The 19,645-nt window shown below is 43.3% G+C and overlaps 1 protein-coding gene across 3 annotated transcripts in view; it reads right to left on the reverse strand.

Annotated features, from left to right (window-relative positions):
- Positions 1–19,645, reverse strand: part of LOC140209500 (1-phosphatidylinositol 4,5-bisphosphate phosphodiesterase delta-4-like) — a 43,200-nt gene that overhangs the window by 3,299 nt on the left and 20,256 nt on the right. For 2 of the 3 annotated variants that reach the window (XR_011889003.1, XR_011889002.1), the window contains exons 3-5: positions 16,435–16,667; positions 14,476–14,574; positions 11,109–11,254 (exon numbers count right to left, since the gene is read on the reverse strand). Coding sequence is in view for 1 of the 3 variants with exons in the window: in XM_072277743.1 (XP_072133844.1) it covers positions 549–612 (64 nt within the window). In the remaining 2 variants the exon portion in view is untranslated. Of the gene's footprint in view, positions 1–548; positions 1,627–11,108; positions 11,255–14,475; positions 14,575–16,434; positions 16,668–19,645 lie in introns of those variants that run through there. The other variant, XM_072277743.1, reaches the window with a different exon arrangement.

Raw genomic sequence — 19,645 nt, forward strand, 5'->3', positions numbered from 1 at the left:
TGCTTGTTAATACAACAATCTTATCAGCCAATCATGTGACAGCAACTCAATTAATGAAACCATGCAGACGTGGTAAAGAGGGTCAGCTGTTATTCAGACCAAACATTAGAATGGAGGAAGAAATGTGATCTCAGTTACTCTGACCGTGGAACAATTGTTGATGCCCGATGGGGTGATTTGACTATTTCAGAAACTGATATTGTTTAGGGATTTTCACGCAACTGTATCTAGAGTTTACAGAAAACAATGGGATAAACAATAAAGACATCCAGTGAGCAGCAGTTCTGTGGGTAAAAACACCATGTGAACGAGGGGTCAGAGGAGAATGGCCAGATTAGTTCAAGCTGACAGGATCATGGCAGTAACTCAGATAATCATGCGTTACAAGAGTGGTGTGCAGAAAAGCATGTCTGAATGCACAATATGTCAGTCTGAAGTGGATGGATGACAGAAGAAGAAGACCACAGATGTACATTTGTGCCGATACGTATAATTTCTCAAACTCTCTCAAGCAAACATAGACAATCTATTTATATAATCCTTTTTACCTTCATCTACTCCATAAGAATTGAGATTCCAGACATCTGTTTTTGATGAAATATAAGGACTCATCTTTTCAATTTCTTGATTGACTGTCCTATCTTCAGACAACGGTGTTCTAACTCCGGAAGCCCCTCTGTTGCCTTTGTGTCGCCCCAGTCCACTTCTCTGCCTGCCTGAATCTTCTTGCTGTTCAGAATCATCTTGGCTGTCCCCTTTCGCATCTTGACCTTCCTCTCCTCCGTCACTTCCACTCCGCAGCTGACCTCTGCCCCCACGGAGATCCTTCGCTCACTTCCTGGCTTCTTGAGCACAGATTCCATTCTCCCACTCAGCCACACAATTTCCGGTCCAGCTTGCTGGCCCTTCCCACTGAACCTCCGGCAAGCCAACCAGCCAAAAACAATGGTAGACACACCCAGCGTTAATCCGAGGACCATCAGCACAGTGAGTATGCAGACTTCCATCGGTCAGATTCAGGACTGCCTGCCTGTCCCAAGGGAATATGATCACAGCTGCGAACGATAATTCAGAGAAAAGGTAGGCACAGCCGTCTCCAGCTGAGCGGGGAATGGACTTGTCAGGTACAGCTTCTACCTTGCAGTTATCAGACCTTTGAATAGTTCTGTAGTACAGTCAGATTGATTCATGACTTCACAATCTACCTCACTGCAATCCAGCACGTGACTACAAGAAAATGAAGTGTCGTGGAAACGGCTCAGCACATCATGGTAACCAGCTTCCCCCAGTACAATAAAATGGATTCATGTCTTCACAATCCATTTCATTACGATCTTATATTTGACTACAATCAATGTGCCATGTACCACGCATTTTGTCTGGTTGCATAAACTTCATATATGGAGGTGCAATTGCACAGGTTCGGGAAAAGCGACAGAACTTCATAATTGCCACTAACTTCCTTGGCATCAAGAACTTCATCAAAAGGCGACACTAACAGGAGGCACTCCCATCACTTTGAATATGCCTCTTCTCTTGCTACCATCAAAAAGGAGGTCCATGAGACTGAAGACCCACACTCAACATTTACAAAAATATTGGGAGAATATTTGCATGACCTCCTTGTTTCTGTAAAACTTGTTTCAAATCAATTGCATTTCAAGATTGTCTTTCTTGACAACTTCGTGAGGGAAATGAAGAAGATTATGAATGGCTTCCAATGCATACAGAGGTCCAATAGCTATGAAAAGGTAATTCTCTTCGCTGCATTGTTAAACGAAGTATTGTAGCATTTCTAAGTGATAAGCGTCTTGGAGAACGAATTGTTGCTGCCAAGTCTGACATATTTTACCTGTCGGATCAATATGAAAAACTGAGTTTATTAAACCAACATTTAAAAGTAAAAAAATGGCAATTTTATATCATGCAAAGAGGAGGCTGTTCCTTGTGAAACTTACATTTTTCAGTAGCAATATTGGACATTGAGTTCATGCAATCTCCTTCACTAGCCACTCAGCATAGAATTGCAAGATGATGATCTGATTGTATCTTGATCATGTGAGATCACTGCAAACTGCTATGCAATTTTGGTTCACAGACCTGCTGGAGATGCAGAAACCAAATTGGGTGGTGGATTCAATTCAGGAGAATGTGAACGACATTGACACTAAATTGCAGGGATATCTTATTAAGTTGCACAGTGAGATAATGAAGCAAAATTCAAATGCAGCAGGCAAAATTTCTGGATTCTACTGATATTACATTACTTACGATATTATTTACGTTATTTGTTGTATTTTTTTCACGGTAACACGTTGAAGCTGCAACCTCTCTAACATGGAGAGAGTTTTATTTGGGCTTTTAGCGCTGGAATTAGTTACATTCAGACACATCTCATTAGCAGGGCAGCAGTATGGTCGCATTGTTTATTCCAGGGACCAGCTGATTGCGCTTATGCCGCCCGGTTTAGCGAACAGAGCGGCGGACATCCCTGATGAAACCTGGAGGAAAACACACAGAGGATGCAGAGGGGGATCCCAAAGGCGAGGAAAGAGGACTGGGTCGAGACAACAGAGACTTATGGAGAAGAGGATTTCGGTGGGTAATAAAATGGATGAGTTGATGGCGCTAGCCAGGAGTCAGAGAACATTTCGGGAGTGCAGTGTTATGTGTTTTACTGAAATGGGGCTGCATGAGGACATACCCGACCAAATCTTTTCCATGGAGGGTTTCCAGACCGTTCGGGCTGACTGGAAGTGCACTGAGAGCGGTAAGCATAAAGGAGTTGGGGGCTTGTTGTTCTGGTTAACAACGGATGGTGCACTCCTGGTCATATTACGATCAAGGAACGTGTTTGTAGACTGGATATTGAACTTTTTGCTGTTGGACTCCGGCCATATTCCACGAGATACAACACTGCGCATAATGGCAGGTTGTGCCTGCCTGTGGCCATCAAACTTTGCAGCCCCTCCCGTGGAGGGTCAGACACCCTGAGCCAATAGGTGGGTCCTGGACTTATTTTGTTGTTTGATTGTTTGTGGTTTTTATATTGCTATATTTATGCTCTATTCTTGGTTGGTGCAGCTGTAATGAAACCCAATTTCCCTTGGGATCAATGAAGTATATCTATCTATCTATCTATCTATATTCACAGTAATTTTCCACAGCTCCGGGAGAAAGCAAAATTGATTTTAATTGGACTTCCCATCACTTCTCTAGATGAATGTGCTTTTAGTCAATCCATTCAACTGCCATCAAAACATTGTAACCATCTTGATTTTGCAAAAAGATCTTCAATTATTTTTAACTAAATTGCAACACATATTTAAAACGTCATTAGTCTGTCCTCAGTCACAAGGATCTCACTAATGCCCAATGTATAAATATTATACACAGTATTATAAATAGAGTACATATAACCTTTTAAAACATAGAAGTTGATTGTAAATAATTACTGACAACCACTGCCTTATGGTCTTATGTCAGGAAACGTGACTTGTGGAGGGGGTGAAGGTGATTCCCATGTGCCTGCTGCCTTTGACCTTCTACACAGTGTGAGGGCGGACAAGGGCAGCTTTTGGAGAAGACAGTGAGTGAAGTGACACACTCTCTCCTTGGTACAACCCTGGCGCACATCGCGAATGATACTAATCCAGTCACTCCCTCTTCTTCAAGCTGGAGTCTCAGTTCTTCAGTTTGGTGAGGCATAGTTCAAGTGCCAGGCCGCCTTCATGTCGGTGGCCACCAGGTCCAGGTTCCTGCCTTTAAAACTGATGGTTAAGCAGTGGTCAGTGGGCATCTCCATGGCATTCTGCTGCTTGCCCTCCGACTGGTGACCTGGCCTCAACTACTGGACATTAGTGATCGAGACTACAGGAGTCTAGGGGTGGCAGTTGTGGGGGTGGTGGGAGGAGTAAATCAGCAGCAAGAGAAGAACAAAAGATTCAGATTCAGAGGTATAAACACAAGAGATTTTGCAAATGCTCGAGTAACACACACAATATATTCTTCATTTATTGTTTTATTAAGAAATATAGTGTGGATCAAGCCCTTCCAGCCCAAAGAGTCAGTCTGCAATGCAATCCACCTGTTTCACACCAGCATAATCACAGGATATCTACAATGACCAATTAACCAACTCCTCGGTGTGTCTTTCGATTGTGGGAGGAAACCAGAGCACCCAAAGGAAACCCACGTGGCAGAGGGAGAAACTACGAACCCTTATAGACAGTACTGGAATTGAACTATGAACTCTGATGCTGTGCGCTGCAATAGCGTCATGCCAAACGCCACACTGCCATGACGCCCTAAAATGCCGGGGGAACTCAGCAGGTCAGGCAGCATCTATGCAGAGCAATAAAGAGTCAAGAGTTTTGGCCTGAGACCTCTTATCAGGTCCTGATTTAGCAACTCAGCCTGAAATGTCAGCTCTTCATTCTCTGCCTATAGAGCTGCCTAACCAGCGGATCCAGAATTTTGTCTCACATGTACATCAAAAGATACAGTAAAGAACTTCTCTCACCCAAACATGCACATTTCTCCTCGTTCCCATCAAGATAAAAAAAAGCTTGAAAATACATACCACCAGGTCGACAGTTCCTAACCCACTGTCATATTTCTGGTGACCTCATTAAAGGAAGAATGTGTAAGCTTTGGAGAAGCAAGTTTCAGACAGGGTGCAGAGAGATTAACCAGGATGCTGCCTGGACTGGAGGGCATATCTTAGGAAGATAGGTTCTGCAAGCCAAGACTTTTCTCTTTGGAGTGAAGGTGGATGAGAGGTGATTTTATAGATGTCTACAAGATAATAAGAGGCACAGTATTTATAGCCAGAGATATTTTCCCAAATTTTCCCAGGGTGGAAATAACTAATACAAAGGGGCATACCTTTTAGGTGAATGGAGAAAAATTGAGGGGGGAATGTCAGAGGAAAGTTCTTCATAAAGACAGTGGTGAGTGGGTGAGTGGAACACCCTGCCAGGTGTAGTGGAATACACATTGAAGAAACTCTTAGACAGATACATGGATGATAGAAAAATGGAGGGCTATGTGGGAGGAAAGGGTTAGATTGATGTTAAGACCAGGTTAAAAGCACAGCACAACAAAGGGATTGTACAGTACTGTGATGTCCCATGTTCTATATTATAGGACTCTTGAATGGAGCTTGTATGATGGAGATGAAGTCTTGACCTCACAATCTAATTTGTCCTGACCTTACACCTTATTTTCTACCTTCACTGCACTTGCTCTGTAACCATATTCTACATTTTGTTGTTGCTTTTTCGTCTGTACTATCCCAATATAACTATGTTTTGAAATGATCCAGCTGAAGTATCAGTTTATTGTCATTCATCCGTGCACATGTAGAGCGAAATTAAACAATGCTCCACTGGAACCAAGGTGTCAATCACAGAACAGATTACAAAAATAAATGAATAAAAGGTGCAAAACAGAGCAGAAATATGGAATTTGTGTTCCTGGGTTCTTACCTAAAAACCTGAGTGTGAGGCTTCAGACTCCTGTACCTCCTCAGAGATTGTAATTATGCAAAAAAGACATGTCCTGGGTGCTGGGGATCTTAAATGATGGATGTCACCTTTTAAAGGCATCGTGCAGGGGTTGGTGTCCACGACAGAGCTGGCTAAATTTCAGTCTCTGCAATTCTTTCCAACCCTGTGCAGTGGCACATCCTTAGCAAGGCAGTAATGCAACCATTTAGAATGCTCTCCATAATACCATAAGACATTGGAGGAGAATCAGGCCATTTGCCCATTGAGTCTGCTCAGCAATCTGTACGTCAAAGAATTAGGAGGCTGGAGAAATCAATTGGAGGGCATGCTGGTAAGATGCAAGGATGCTCATATGGAGCAGAAATAGTAGCAGGGATCAATGGGCTGAATGGACTGCTTATGCTCCAACTTTCTGATGTGCCAGTGAATGCACAAAGAAAATAGTCAACCTTTCATCAACACCTTCACCATTTAGAAACTAAATCATTTGTTTTCCTGAAAGCCTTGAACATGCCACCACAGACAGTATATGATCTCTTCCAGCAAATCTGAGCTGTAAACTCCTTTATCGTGACCTGTCCTGAGTCCTGCACATTGATGCAATCATCAGGAAAGCACAGCAGTGTCGTTAATTTCTTGGGAGTTAAAGGAGGTTTGTATTGTCATGAAATAATATTCTACAGATGTACTAATGAAATTATCCTGACTCGTACCATCATAGTCTTTTATGACAATTCCAATGAGAAGGAATGCAAGAAGCTGCAGGGAGTAGTGGACCCTGCCTGAGACAACACAAACACATGCCTCCCCCACCTGCAGTAGTATGTACAGGAGGTGCTGCCTCAAGAATGCAAATTCCATCATGAAAGATCCCACCATCAAGTCACTAAGACCAATGGGTAGGAGGTCCAAAAGCCTAAAGTCCCACACCACCAGGTTCACAAACAGCTACCTCCCTTCAACCATTTGTTTCTTGAACAAATCGATACAACCGTTGGTATAATAATACTCAGACCACTTTGGTAACGTTGCCCTAAAATTCTCTTTATTTTGTTCAAATTCTTCTTTTTTGTAGGAACTCTGTATAAATTATGTTCAATTTATGTTTTTCCAGTGAACGTTGCTATTCTGATGTGCTATGCCTGTGACGCTGCTGCAATTAAGTTTTTCATTACATCTGTGCGTGCATGACTTGTGCAGATGAGAATAAAATTGACATCATCTTTGACATAATACAACACATCAAGTGCTCTCACTTTCTCCTGAAAGACCATAAGACAGAGTAGCAGAATTAGACCATTTGGCCCATAGTGTCTGCTCCACCATTCGTTCATGGCTCATTTATTTCGCTCTTTGAATCACAGCTCTCCTGCATTCTCCCCATGACCTTTGAGGCCCTGACTAGTCAAGCTCTTGTCAACCTCCACTTTAAAGATACCCATTGTCTTAGTCTCCACGACTGTCTGCAACTGTTACGTACGTGTAACGGTTTAAATGAACCAACAGCTACAGAACACACCTGGAGTCTGATTTTGATGTTAAAACCACTATTTATTAGTAACTACTTAACATAGTAACTTAAACCAGGTAAATACAAATTTAGCAGTGTTTTGTGTATATATGTGTGTGTGTGTGTGTGTGTGTGTCTGTGTGTAAATATATTTCCCAAACACATTCAAGCTCGGGTGGCAAGATTTACAGTCTTACCATGGTAATGTAAGGTAGTTCAGTTCAATGCACGGAGTTGGTTGGGGGGAGAGAGGTGTTTGTAATCCGAGGTGAAATCTATAATAGGAGAAGAACGAATAAACAGGTGCCGTTGGTCTTCCGTCGTCAGACTCTGAATTCACTCTCGAGTTAGCGAAACGTAGCTTATTACAAAGGGGACCATCTTCGAGGGCACTACCACCCAGGCAAGGGTAGATACACCGGTAGCCTCCACCGGATCAGCCCTTCTACACATAGTGATAGCCACTGATCGAACCTCAACCCACCCTTGTCAGCACTCGAAATTTCCACCCAGTGACTCTTCTGTCACTGGCTTCCTTTCGTTGACCGGTCGCCTTAAATGGTGTTCCACTCTGTGCCCGTGAGAGTCATCTGACCTTGCTTAAATAAACGCTGCAAAGGAACTGTAAACATCGAACTGTCCATCACATAACTCCACCTCTCTTTCACCATAGCAACCCAGAAGCAGGCAGCAGTACTGTGGTCAGTTTCTTTCTTTCTCAGCTTCTTTCTTTCTCTCTCTCTCTCTCTCTCTCTCTCTCTCTCCCTTTTAAAGGGACAGTCCATGTCCGTCACACAACAATGAAGTTCACAGATTAACCACTCACAGGCTAAAGAAAATTTTTTCCATCTCCTCAGAATAGAAGGGATGTCTTTCTATTCTGCAGCTGTATCTTTTGCTTGTAGACTCCCCTACTATATAGGTACCATCCTGCCCAAACCACACCATCTTACCTTTCAATTTTTGACACGTTTCAGTTAGATCCCCTTAATTTTTCTGAACTTTCGTGAGTCCAGGCCCAGAGCCATCAATCACTTCTGATATGTTAACCCTTTCATTCTTGGGTTTACTCCCATGCTCCTCTGGACCCTGTCCAAAGCCTCCAATGCTACCAAATCCCTTATTACCTAAGGGCATCAAAACTTCTCACAATACCCAGAATAAGAATCAGAATTGCCATCACTGGAATATGTTGTGAAATTTGTTAACTTTGTGGCAGCAGTACAATATTGATAATATGGAAAGCAAACCACTTATTATATCAAGTTTAGATATGTATACAAAATAGTTAAATAGTTAAGCAGTGCAAAAACAGAAATTAAAAAAGTAGTGAGGTAGTGTTCATAGTTTCAATGTCCATTCAGAAATTGGATGGCAAAGAAGGAGGAGAAGATGACGGCGCGATGCAGCGCGCGCGGCTGTTCCAAATGAATATCGATTATGTGTAACTAGGGGCCGTGCACAATCTGGATTTGATGGAAACAGCCGTGAGAAGCGCAGAGGAACATCTAAAGTAACTTCTGAAATGCCTGCTTCGCTGCCACTGCTAATGTGCGATCGAGAATCTCCGGAGACGAAGGCTCCAAATCCTCGGCTTTGCGTATCGCTTGTTGCCGGGATCGGGGTTGAAGCACTCGGCAGAGATGCTGCTCGGTGTCGAATAGGTGGTCGGAGGCTCGGAGTTTTCGGACGGACTCAGAGTTGGACTGTGGTCTCATGCTTCCAGGATGCTGCAACGGCAAGTTGGCGGCGCTGGAGGCCTACCGTCGGCGTGAGATGATAGGACTTTAGATAGCCTTTGAGACTTTTACTGTGCCATGCTCTGTTCTTATCAAATTACGGTATTGCTTTGCACTGTTGTAACTATATGTTATAATCATGTGGTTTTTGTTAGTTTTTAAGTCGGTTTGTCATGTGTTTTCGTGATATCATTCTGGAAAAACATTTTATCATTTCTTAATGCATGCATTACTAAATGACAATAAAGGGGACTGCGTTGGGAAGTTGAAGATCTAGTTGCAGAAGGACATACAGTATCCTCAGAACAAGAGATGGGACACTCAGCAGATTAATAAACGGAGGGACTGGTGCACAGTGAGGCATTCAGAAATGTCTCACTGTTCTTGACATATGACAATTCTTGTACATGTTGATGCTCTGGGACAACCAGATCAAAGTCTCAAGAGAAGATGTAAATGCCATGTTTATCAAAGCTCCTGTGTTATAACATAGGATCTGCTTGCAAGTTTGGAACACAACCAACTCACATCCATAGTCCTCCTGTGTTTACCTATTTTCAGCTCATGCCCTCTCCCACCTCGTGGTGAAGCAGCTCACACCATTGCCTCATTATAGAAGGGATGTGGAAGCATCCCTTAGAGAGTGTGCAGAGGAAATTTACAACGATGCTGTCTGGACTGGTGCACATATTTTATGAGGATAGATTAAGCAAGTAGAGTGTTCTGTTTGGATTGAAGGAGGACAAGAGAAGACAATAAAAGTGTACAAGATGATAAAAGGCATTGATCGAGTGGTTAGCCAGAGACTTTTTCCCAGAGCAAAAATGGCTAATGCGAGAGGGCAAAATTTGAAGGTGTCTGGAGGAAGTACAGGGTGCATGTCAGAGGTTGTTTTTTTTCACTACACAGAACAGTGAGTGCGTGGAACACACTGCCAGCACTAGTGGTAAAGGCAGATACATTAGGGATATTGAAGACATCTCGTCTATCTATCACTTCCAAGCTTCGTAGTTCATCCTCTTTCACACATCTACCCACCAACCACTCCACCCCCTCCTCTTGCCTTCTTCTTCTGGCTTTTGCTCCCTTACTATGCCATCCTAATGAAGTGTCTTGGCTGAAATGTTGACTGTTTATTCTTGTCCACAGATGCTGCCTGACCTGCTAAATTCCTCCAGTATTTTGCGTGCGTTACTCAAATAAATTCACATCAACACCCCCTTTATTCTACCACTAACCTACCCACTAATGGCTATTGACAGTGGCCAATTAATCTAAAGGCCTTTAAAGCCACCAACATAACCAGGGAATCCTACCACACGAAGATATAACAGCTCAAGAATACAAGCACAGCTACAGCCCGATGTCACAAGACTTTTGAAATGTCCCCTGACCAGTGAGAGGTGGTGCTTTAGCACTGCTGGCCCACCACCTCGAGGGGGTCTTGATCATAAGCTGGCCGAGACTCCTGAAGACAGGTGACAGATCAACTGATGATGCCACTGGTGATAGCACAGGACAGTTAACATCTTAGTCCATGTGTATTTTGTAACCCGTAATCCCTTGTACAACATCTCTTGTCATATGTAAAGTACATGTGTGAACAGGGGCAAAGAAAAACTTACTTGCAGCAGCATCACAGGCTCATAGTATCAGATCAGTAGCACTCCTTAGAAAATAAAATTATATGCAATGTATTGAAGAAAGAACATAATTACAAAAAACAAGGTCCATTTCAGTGATGTGATTTATGCAAAACAGTTGTTTGCTGTATTTCATCATGTGTGAGAATAATAAACCAATTATTAATAAGTGGAAGGAAACTGAAGCTCCCAGGGTAAACCCTACAGTGACAGGGAGAAGCTGCAAACTCCACACAGACAGCATCAAAGGTCAAGGGGTGCAGTGGTTCGTGCAACACAATTACAGCTTGGGACATGGGTGCTTGGACCTGTAACCCACCTGTAAAGAGTTTTTACGTTCTTCCCGTCAGTGCGTGGATTTCCTCCGGGTGCTCAGGTTTCCATCCACAGTCCAAAGACGTACTAGTTGGTAGGTTAGTTGGTGTTTGTAAATTGTGCTGTGATTAAGCTAGTGTTAAATAGGTGGGTTGCTGGGCAGCACGGCTCAATTGGCCAGAAGAGCCTGTTCCACGCTGCTCTCCAAATGAAAGAAGTAAAATGTATACTGGTGCCTTGATGTAGAAACTGCACTAGCTTCAGCATGGAGCCATATCAGGAATCAGGGACTAATCACAGGCACGGTTGTTGCTCTGGACAAATACTATTGTAAACTTTCTTTAAACATGCTCCCTCTCCCATCATCCCTCCAACACTTGTCAGTACTCACAGATTGATTCCTAGCCAACATAAGGATCTTTTCGGAATTGTACCACACTGTCTGACAGTCATCCTGGTGTTTGTAAAAGCGGGACTTCATCCATGAGCCAAATTTGATCTTCTGTATGCCCTGAGCATGGCTTTCATACCTTCATCCTTGATCAGGAGAACAGAGAGGAAGTGTCAGTCAAAGAGATGTTGTCAGGGAAGGGGAGGGTGGGATGCAGGGTAGTGAAGAGGAAGACCAGTGGGGGTTCAGATGGGGCGGGCAAGTCAAGAGTGAGAAACTGGAGAGATAGGCATAAGGAGTTGAGAATTAGGAAGGTAGGGGTGAGCAACAGAGAGAAGGGGAAATTTGTTAATGTATGGGAAGGTCAAGAAATTGCATTGAGTGAGACTGAACACATTATGGGCCTTTCAGCCAACAATATTGTGCAAACTGTTAAGCTGTTCCAAGAACAAACTAACCCTTCCCTCCTACAGTAGCAATTTTTCTATCATCCATACGACTCTAAGAGATTCTTCAAAGTACCTAATTTATATATCTCTATCAATCCCTTGGGTTGTTCACCATACCCATCAGGCTCTGTAAAATAAACCTTTCCTACCTCTTATACATAACTTTAAATTACTCCACTTGTTATTCACCATTTCCGTCCTGCGAAAAAGCCTTTGGGTATCCACTCAATCAATGCCGGTTATGATCTTGTAAACTTCTATCAAGTTACCTCTCATGTTTCTTTACCCTAAAGTGATATCGTATTTGCTAAATAGGGTACTGTGCACAATTCATTCATCCTATCCTCAGAAGACAATATGAGGATAGGTTGAACAAGTCCAGGCAGCAACCTGTTGAACATCCACTGCACAACAGGTAGGAGAGAGGAGGAACAATAATGGTTGAGTGAAAATTGTAACTTTTGATTGATCTTGGAGCTGGTTAATAAGTTGGCACAACATCGAGGGCTGAACAGCCTGCTGTAACGTTCTTGTAAAGAGTCCAGCAGAGGCTCAGCAGAATGATTCCAGGAGCAAAGGGTTAATGTTTGAGGTGCGTTTGAAGGCTCTGGGCCCATACACACTGGAATTCAGAAGAACGAGGGGATGTCATTCAAACATTGAATATCGTCATAGCGTAGATGTATAAAGGATGTTTCCTGAAGTAGAAACTCTTGAACCTGAGGGGACAGCCTCAGAACTGAGGTACATCCATTAATAACAGAGAGGAGGATGAATTTGTTTTGCCAGATGGTGGTGAATCTGTGGAATATAAAGGAGGGAGGAGAAGATGGCGGCGCGACGCAGCGCGTGCAGCCTCTCCGGTGAAATGATATCGTATTTGTTAAATAGGGTACCGTGCACAATTCTGATTTGATGGAGAGAGCCGTGAGAGGCACGGAGGAACTTCTGCAGAAACTTCTGAAATGCCCGGTTCGCTGCCGCTTCTACTGTGGTGTCGAGAATCTCCGGAGGGAAGGCCCCAAATCCTTGGCTTTGCCTATTGCCTGTTGCCGGGGCCGGGGTCGAAGCACTCGGCAGAGATGGTGCTCGGTGTCAGAGGGCTGGTCGGAGGCTCAAAGTTTTCGGACGACTCAGAGTCGGACTGTGGTCGGGCATGGCAGGAAGAGTTTTCTTCCTTCTCCTGTCTGCGTGAGGTGTGGGACTTCTGAAAGACTTTGAACATTTTTTACCGTGCCCATGGCCTGTTCTTCATCAAGTTACGGTATTGCTTGTACTGTTATAACTAGATGTTATAATTATGTGGATTTGTCAGTTTTTCAGTCTTGGTCTGTCCTGTGTTTCTGTGATATCACACTGGAGGAATATTGTATCATTTCTTAATGCATGCATTACTAAATGACAATAAAAGAGGACTGCGTGTCCTCATGATCTAATCTAATCTAATCGAATATTTTGCCACAGACAGCTGCACAGGGTAAGTCACTGGATATATTTAAAGCATAGTTTGACAAGTTCTTGATTAACCTATGCGTCAAATGCTACATGGAGAAGGCTCCAATATTTGGTTGAGTGGGATAACAAACCAGCCATGATGGAGTGTCGAAGCAGGTTTGCTAAACCGAATAACCCGATTTTGCTCCTATGTTTTATGTTCCAAGAAAGGTGATGAGAAGAGGGCAAAGATGAAGTGGGGGTGGAAGGTGGCATGAGAAGGCAAAGAGAGGGAAGGAGAAGGCCAGAAATGGCCACAGATGTTGTGGGGCAGGGGGGTGGGAAGGGACAATTTAAGGGTAAGGGTGAGAAAGGGAAAAGTTAGACAGGAGCAGAGAGTAAAGTGGGGAAGGGTAAAAGCTGCAGGGGAGAGAGCAGGGAGCTGAACTACTCTCATCGTATACGACAATCACACATTCACTGTTTCACCATGTGCAAAGTCGAACTGCTGGAGAAACTCAGCAGGTCCAGTCAAATCTATTCAGCAGAATGATCTCAACACAAATTTTCAGCCATCCATTTCTGTCCTCGGATGCTGCCTGACTTGCTGCGTACCTCTGGTTCTGCCAGTTTTAGCACTCCACGTCCCAGCATTTGCTGCCCCTTGTGTCTCTGTTTTCATGAACAGCATTGTGTATCATGAGATAATCTGTGGTACTTTGGGCCGAATGTCATTGTCTATATGGTAGCAATCAGTTACCCAAAACCCAGCTGTCTTAATCGAAAGTGAACAAGCACCAAGATCTCTGGTGTCACTGAGATGGCAATGTCTCAATCCGAGGGAACACAAGGCCCTTTAGGCTCTTCTGAGACCTTGAAGGTTCTGGTCCAAGCACACAGACACCATGGCTAACAAAGCCCACCGGCACCACTCCTCCCTCAGGTTGCTAAAGAAATTGAACAGGACCCCTTTGACCATCACCAATTTCTCTCAATACATCATGTAGAAAAAATCCTATCCGGGACGTATCGCAGTTTGGTACGGCAACTGCTCTTTCCGTGAATGTAGGAAACTGTAGTGAGCTGTGAACACAGCTCAATATATCACAGAAACTAGTCCATGGATTTGGCACACACTTCTCACTGCCTCAGCAGAGCAGCCAACATAATCAAAGACCCACCCACCCTGAACAATCTCTCTGAAAGCATGTACCATCAGTCTCAGGAACAGTTTCTCTCCCACTGTTATAAAACTACTGAACGCTTCTCTTGTACACTACAAATTGCACATGACCACAAAATCTATCACATCATGGCCTTGCACCTACACTGCACTTTCTCTGTAACTTTATTCTGCATTCTCTTATTGCTTTTCCCATGTACAGCTTCAATGCACTAATGTGATAAAGCAATCTACATGGATGGAGAGCAAAACAAAGTTTTATCAGTGCATCTTGGGACATGTGACAAGAATAAACACTTACAGTTATTGAACTGTCTCTAGTTGTTGCCATCTTGCAGAAACGTGAGACGCCTTGTGCCGTCAGGACTTTCAGTTCCCAGAGGACAGAGGATGCATTCTCCTGCATGGTGGGGAAAGAAAGGGTTAAATGATGGATGGGTGTGGTGATGAATACCAGTTGATTGGACACCCTGCTACTGAGATATAGATCACGTTAAACGACAGTCCATGGAAGGTGGCTTTTCACTAAAGTACGAAGTAACATTGTGACAGATTAGAAAACAAAAAATACCAGTTGGATGGAATGTCTTAAGATTGCATAACAAAGGACACACAAAGAGGTTCAGGTTGGTGAATTTTCAGAATACGACATTGTTACCAGAAGCGTGGTGACACTTGTGTGCTGTCCACCAGCACATCCTCGGACTGCGCTGTTCGATGTCGCAAAATGATGTATTTCACTGAATGGTTCAATATACATGTGATAAATAAAGCTAATCTTTAAAAGACTGGCCTCAATTCCTTCTTTGAGCGAGGTAAAGAGACAGAAGGAGGTCGTGAATGAGACGCGAAAAGAGAAAGATGAACTCAGCATCACCCAGGAACAGGGAAGTCAGCGCCAGTATTCAAGTCAGAGTCCCCTTTGTCCTTATTAATTCTACCTAAACCTTACAGAAGTGCAAAAGATACTCAGAAGTACAGTGAATGACCACTTTATTAGGTACACCTATACACCTGCTTGTTAATGCAAATATCTATTCAGCTAATGATTTGCCAGCAACTCAATTCATAATACTATGCAGACAGGTAAACAGGTTCAGTTGCTGTTCAGACCAAACATCAAAATGGGGAGAAATGTGTGGATGATTGTTGATGCCAGGCAGGATGTTTTGAGTATTTCAAACTGCTGATCTCTTGGGCTTTTCACGCACAATAGTAACTCCATTTTACAGAGAACAGTCGGATAAACAACAACAACAAAAAACATCCTGAGTGGCAGAACTCTGTGCAAAAGCGCCTTGAAAATGAGAAAGTTCAGAGGTGCAGGGCCAGACTGGTTCAGGCTGACAGGAAGGGAACAGTAACTCAAATAATCACACGTTATAACAGTGGTGTGAAAAACAGTGTCTCTGAACGCAAAACATGTCAAACCCTGAAGGGATGGGTGACGGCAACAGAAGACCGTGAATGTTCATTCAGGAACCACTTGATTCGATACAGGAGACCATTGCGTTAATTTTATATTTTAAAAAAATTGATACAACACTTTTCCCTAAACATTTAATCGCTCGAACTCACTCACACACAGAGAGATCGATTTTACTATCATTTTTACCTTCATCTACTCCGTAAGAGTTGGGATTGGGCCTTCTGAATTTTTTTACCAGATCTCTTCAGGCATTGGTTTCCAAACTTTGGAAACCCTCTGGTGCCTCTGCATCACCAGATTCTTTTTCTATGCCACTTTCTGACCTCTTGGTTGTCTCCGTTTGGAACTTGAACCCCCACTCCCGCAGCTTTCTCTCCCTCGCTGACTTTCACTGCTCAGCCCAGCCCTTCCCTCGACCATCTGGTTGTGCTCCGTTGATTCTGTTGTCTTTCTTATCTTATTCTCACTCCATCTTTATATTTCCAGTTCGTCCCCTCCCCCTCCACTACTTAGTTTAAACACACACGTGTTGCAGTGGTAAACCTGCCTGCCAGAATGCCGGTCCCCCGCCTATTAAGGTGCAACCCGTCCCTTCTGTACAATTCATCCTTACCCCAAAACATACCCCAGTGGTCCAAGAATGTAAATCTTTGATTCCTGCACCAGTTCCTCAGCCACACATTCAGATCCATTATCTCCCTGTTGCTGCCCTCTCCAGCACGAGGAACTGGAAGCAAACCGGAGATAATTACCCTGGAAGTCCTGCTTTTCAGCCCTCTTCCGAGTAATCTTCGATTATTTTTAATGAAATTGCAACAAGATATTCAATACCTCACAAGTTACTCCCTCTTGTTCATGCTGAAGTCTCGTTTCTTGAGTTTGGTGAAGCGATAGTTCCAGTGCCAGGCCTCCTTGGTGTTGGTGGCCACCAGGTCCAGGTTCCTTCCTGCCTTTAAAGCTGATTGTGAAGCAGCGGTCGGTGGGCATTTCCATGGCATTCTGCTGTATGCCCTTCGACTGGTGACCGGGCCTCAACTCTTGGATGTCATTGATCGAGATCGAGACTACAGGGGTTCAGGGGTGATGGTGGGAGGGAGCAGTAAAATAACAGCAAAGGTAAAAATAAGAGATTCTCATTCAGAGGCATAAATAAACACAAGACATTTTGCAAATACTAGAGTAACACACACAATATGTTACTCATTTATTGTTTTATTCAGAAATATTGTGTGGATCAGGCCCCTCAACCCAAAGAGCTGCTCTACAATGCAATCCACCTATTTCACACCAGTATAATCACAGGAGATTTACAATAACTAATTAACCTACTCATCAGTACGTCTTTGGATTGTGGGAGGAAACTGGAGCACCCAGAGGAAATTCTCATGGGCAGAGACAGAAAATATAAACGCTTATAGATGGTGCCGGAATTGAAAACTGAACTCTGATTCCGTGAGCTGCAATAGTGTCATGCCAACTGCCACACTGCCATGACGCCCTAAAATGCCAGGGGAACTCAGCAGGTCAGGCAGCAACTATGGAGAGGAATAAAGAGTCGGAGTTTCAGGCTGAGACCTTTTATCAGGAGTCCCGATGTAAGATCTTGGCCTGAAATGTCAGCTCTTTATTCTCTCCCTAACCTGCACATTCAGATTTTTGTCTCACATGTACCTCAATACAGTAAAGAACCCCTCTCACCCCAAACTTGCACATTTCTCTCTGTTCCCATCAAGATTTTAAAAAAGCTTGAAATTTCTGGTGACCTCGTTAAAGGAAGAATGTGTAAGCTTTGGAGAAGGTGCAGAGAGGTTTACCAGGATGCTGCCTGGACTGGAGGGCACATCTTAGGAAGATAGGTTCTGCAAGCCAGGTGTTTTTTCTTGGGTGTGAAGGAGGATTAGAGGTGACTTAATGGATTGGTACAAGATGATACAAGGCATAGATAGAGTATTTATAGACAGAGACATTCTCCCAGAGTAGAGATGACGAATACAAACTTTCAGGTGATTGAAGAAAGATAGAGGGGAATGTCAGAGGAAAGTTCATCACATGGAGAGTGGTGGGTGGGTGCGTGGAACATCCTGCCAGGTGTAGTGGAAGAGGCATTTAAGAACCTCTTAGACAGGTACATGGATGATAGAAAAATGGTGGGATATGTGGAAGGAAAAGGTCAGATTGATGTTAGATAAGGTTAAAAGGTCAGCACAACAAAGGGACTGTATTCTGCTGCAGTGTTTCCTGTTCTATATCATAGGAGTCTTGAATGGCGCTTCTATGATAAAGATAAATTTTAACCTCACAATCTAATTTGTCCTGACCTTACACCTTATTTTCTACTTTCACTGCACTTGCTCTGTAACCGTATTCTACATTTTGTTATTGCTTTTCCATTCATGCTATTTCAATATAATTATGTTTTGAAATGATCCAGTTGAAGTATCAGTTTATTGTCATTCAACTGTGCACACGTATGCAGCGAAATCCAACAATGTTTCACTGGAACCAAGGTGTCAATCACAGAACAGAATACAAAAATAAATTAATAAAGTGCACAACAGAGCAAAAATATTGAAGCGTCGTTCATGAGTTTATACCTAAAAAGTTGAGTGTGAGTCTTCAGACTCCTGCATCTCCTCGCTGATTGTATTAATACAAACAAGACATGTCTTGGGTGGTGGGGATCTTTAATGACAGATGCAGCCTTTCTGAGGCATCGTGCATTGAAGATGTCCTCGACGCTTGGGAGGTTGGTGTTCACGATAAAGCTGGCTAAATGTAAAACCCTCTGCAATCCTGTGCAGTGGCTCATCCATAGCAAGGCAGTGATGCAACCATTTAGAATGCTCTCCATAATACCATAACACATAGGAGGAGAATCAGGCCATTTGCCTATTGAGTCTGATCAGCAATCTGTACGTGAAAGAATTGGAAGGCTGGAGAAATCAATCGGAGGGCATGCAGGTAAGATGCAAGAAGGCTCATATGGAGCACAAGTAGTAGCAGGGATCATTGGGTTGAATGGACTGCTTATACTCCAACTTTCTGACGTGCCAGTGAATGCACTAAGAAAACAGTCAACCTGTCATGAGCACCTTCACCATTTAGAAACAAGATTATTTGTTTTCCTGAAAGCCTTCAACATGCCACCACAAATAGTATATTATCAGTATCATATCTCTTCTGGCAAATCTGAACTGTTAGCTCCTTCACTGTGACCTGTCTTGAGCCCTGAACATAGATGCAATAACAAGGAAAGCATCCCAGTGTCTTTAATTTCTCGGGAGTTTAAGGAAATGTGGATTGTCATCAAACAATATTCTGGATGTACTAATGAAATTATTATTCTGGCTTTTGCTTCCTTCCTATGCCATCCTAATGAAGGGTCTTGGCCCAAAATGTCAACTGTTTATTCTAGTCCATAGATGCTGCCTGACCTGTTAAATTCCTCCAGTATTTTGCTATGAGCCTGTGATGCTCCACAGTTTCACCTCAACTCCCCCTTGATTCTACCACTCAACTATCCACTAATGGATATTGACAGTGGCCAATTAACCTAAAGGCCTTTAAATCCACCAATGTAACCAGGGAGTCCTACCACACGAGTCATTCTCTGTTCTCCCTGTTCCTGTTGGGCAGAAGATATAACAGCTCAAGAATACAAGCACACCTACAGCCTGATAATAAGACTCTTGAAATGTCCTCTCAGGCAATAAAAATGTACTTTAGATCTCACAATCCACATGACTTGAACTGATGCAAAATAACATATTTCACTGTGTCTCAATGTACATGTGATGAATACATTCCATGGCCACATTAATTGTTCCTGTACCCTAATAAAGTGGCCACCGAGTGGACACCCGTGGTCTTCTGCTACGGCAGCCTATCCACCTCAAGATGCAATGTGTGGTCCATTCAGTGATACTCTTCTCATATCACGGTTGCAACTTGTGCTTAATTGAGTTACTGTCACCTTCCTGTAACCTTCAAGCAGTCCGACCATTCTTCTCTGACCTCTCTCATTAACGGGCATTTTCTCCCA

Source organism: Mobula birostris, chromosome 14 (genome assembly GCF_030028105.1).
Source record: "Mobula birostris isolate sMobBir1 chromosome 14, sMobBir1.hap1, whole genome shotgun sequence".
NCBI classification, from domain to species: Eukaryota; Metazoa; Chordata; class Chondrichthyes; order Myliobatiformes; family Myliobatidae; genus Mobula; species Mobula birostris.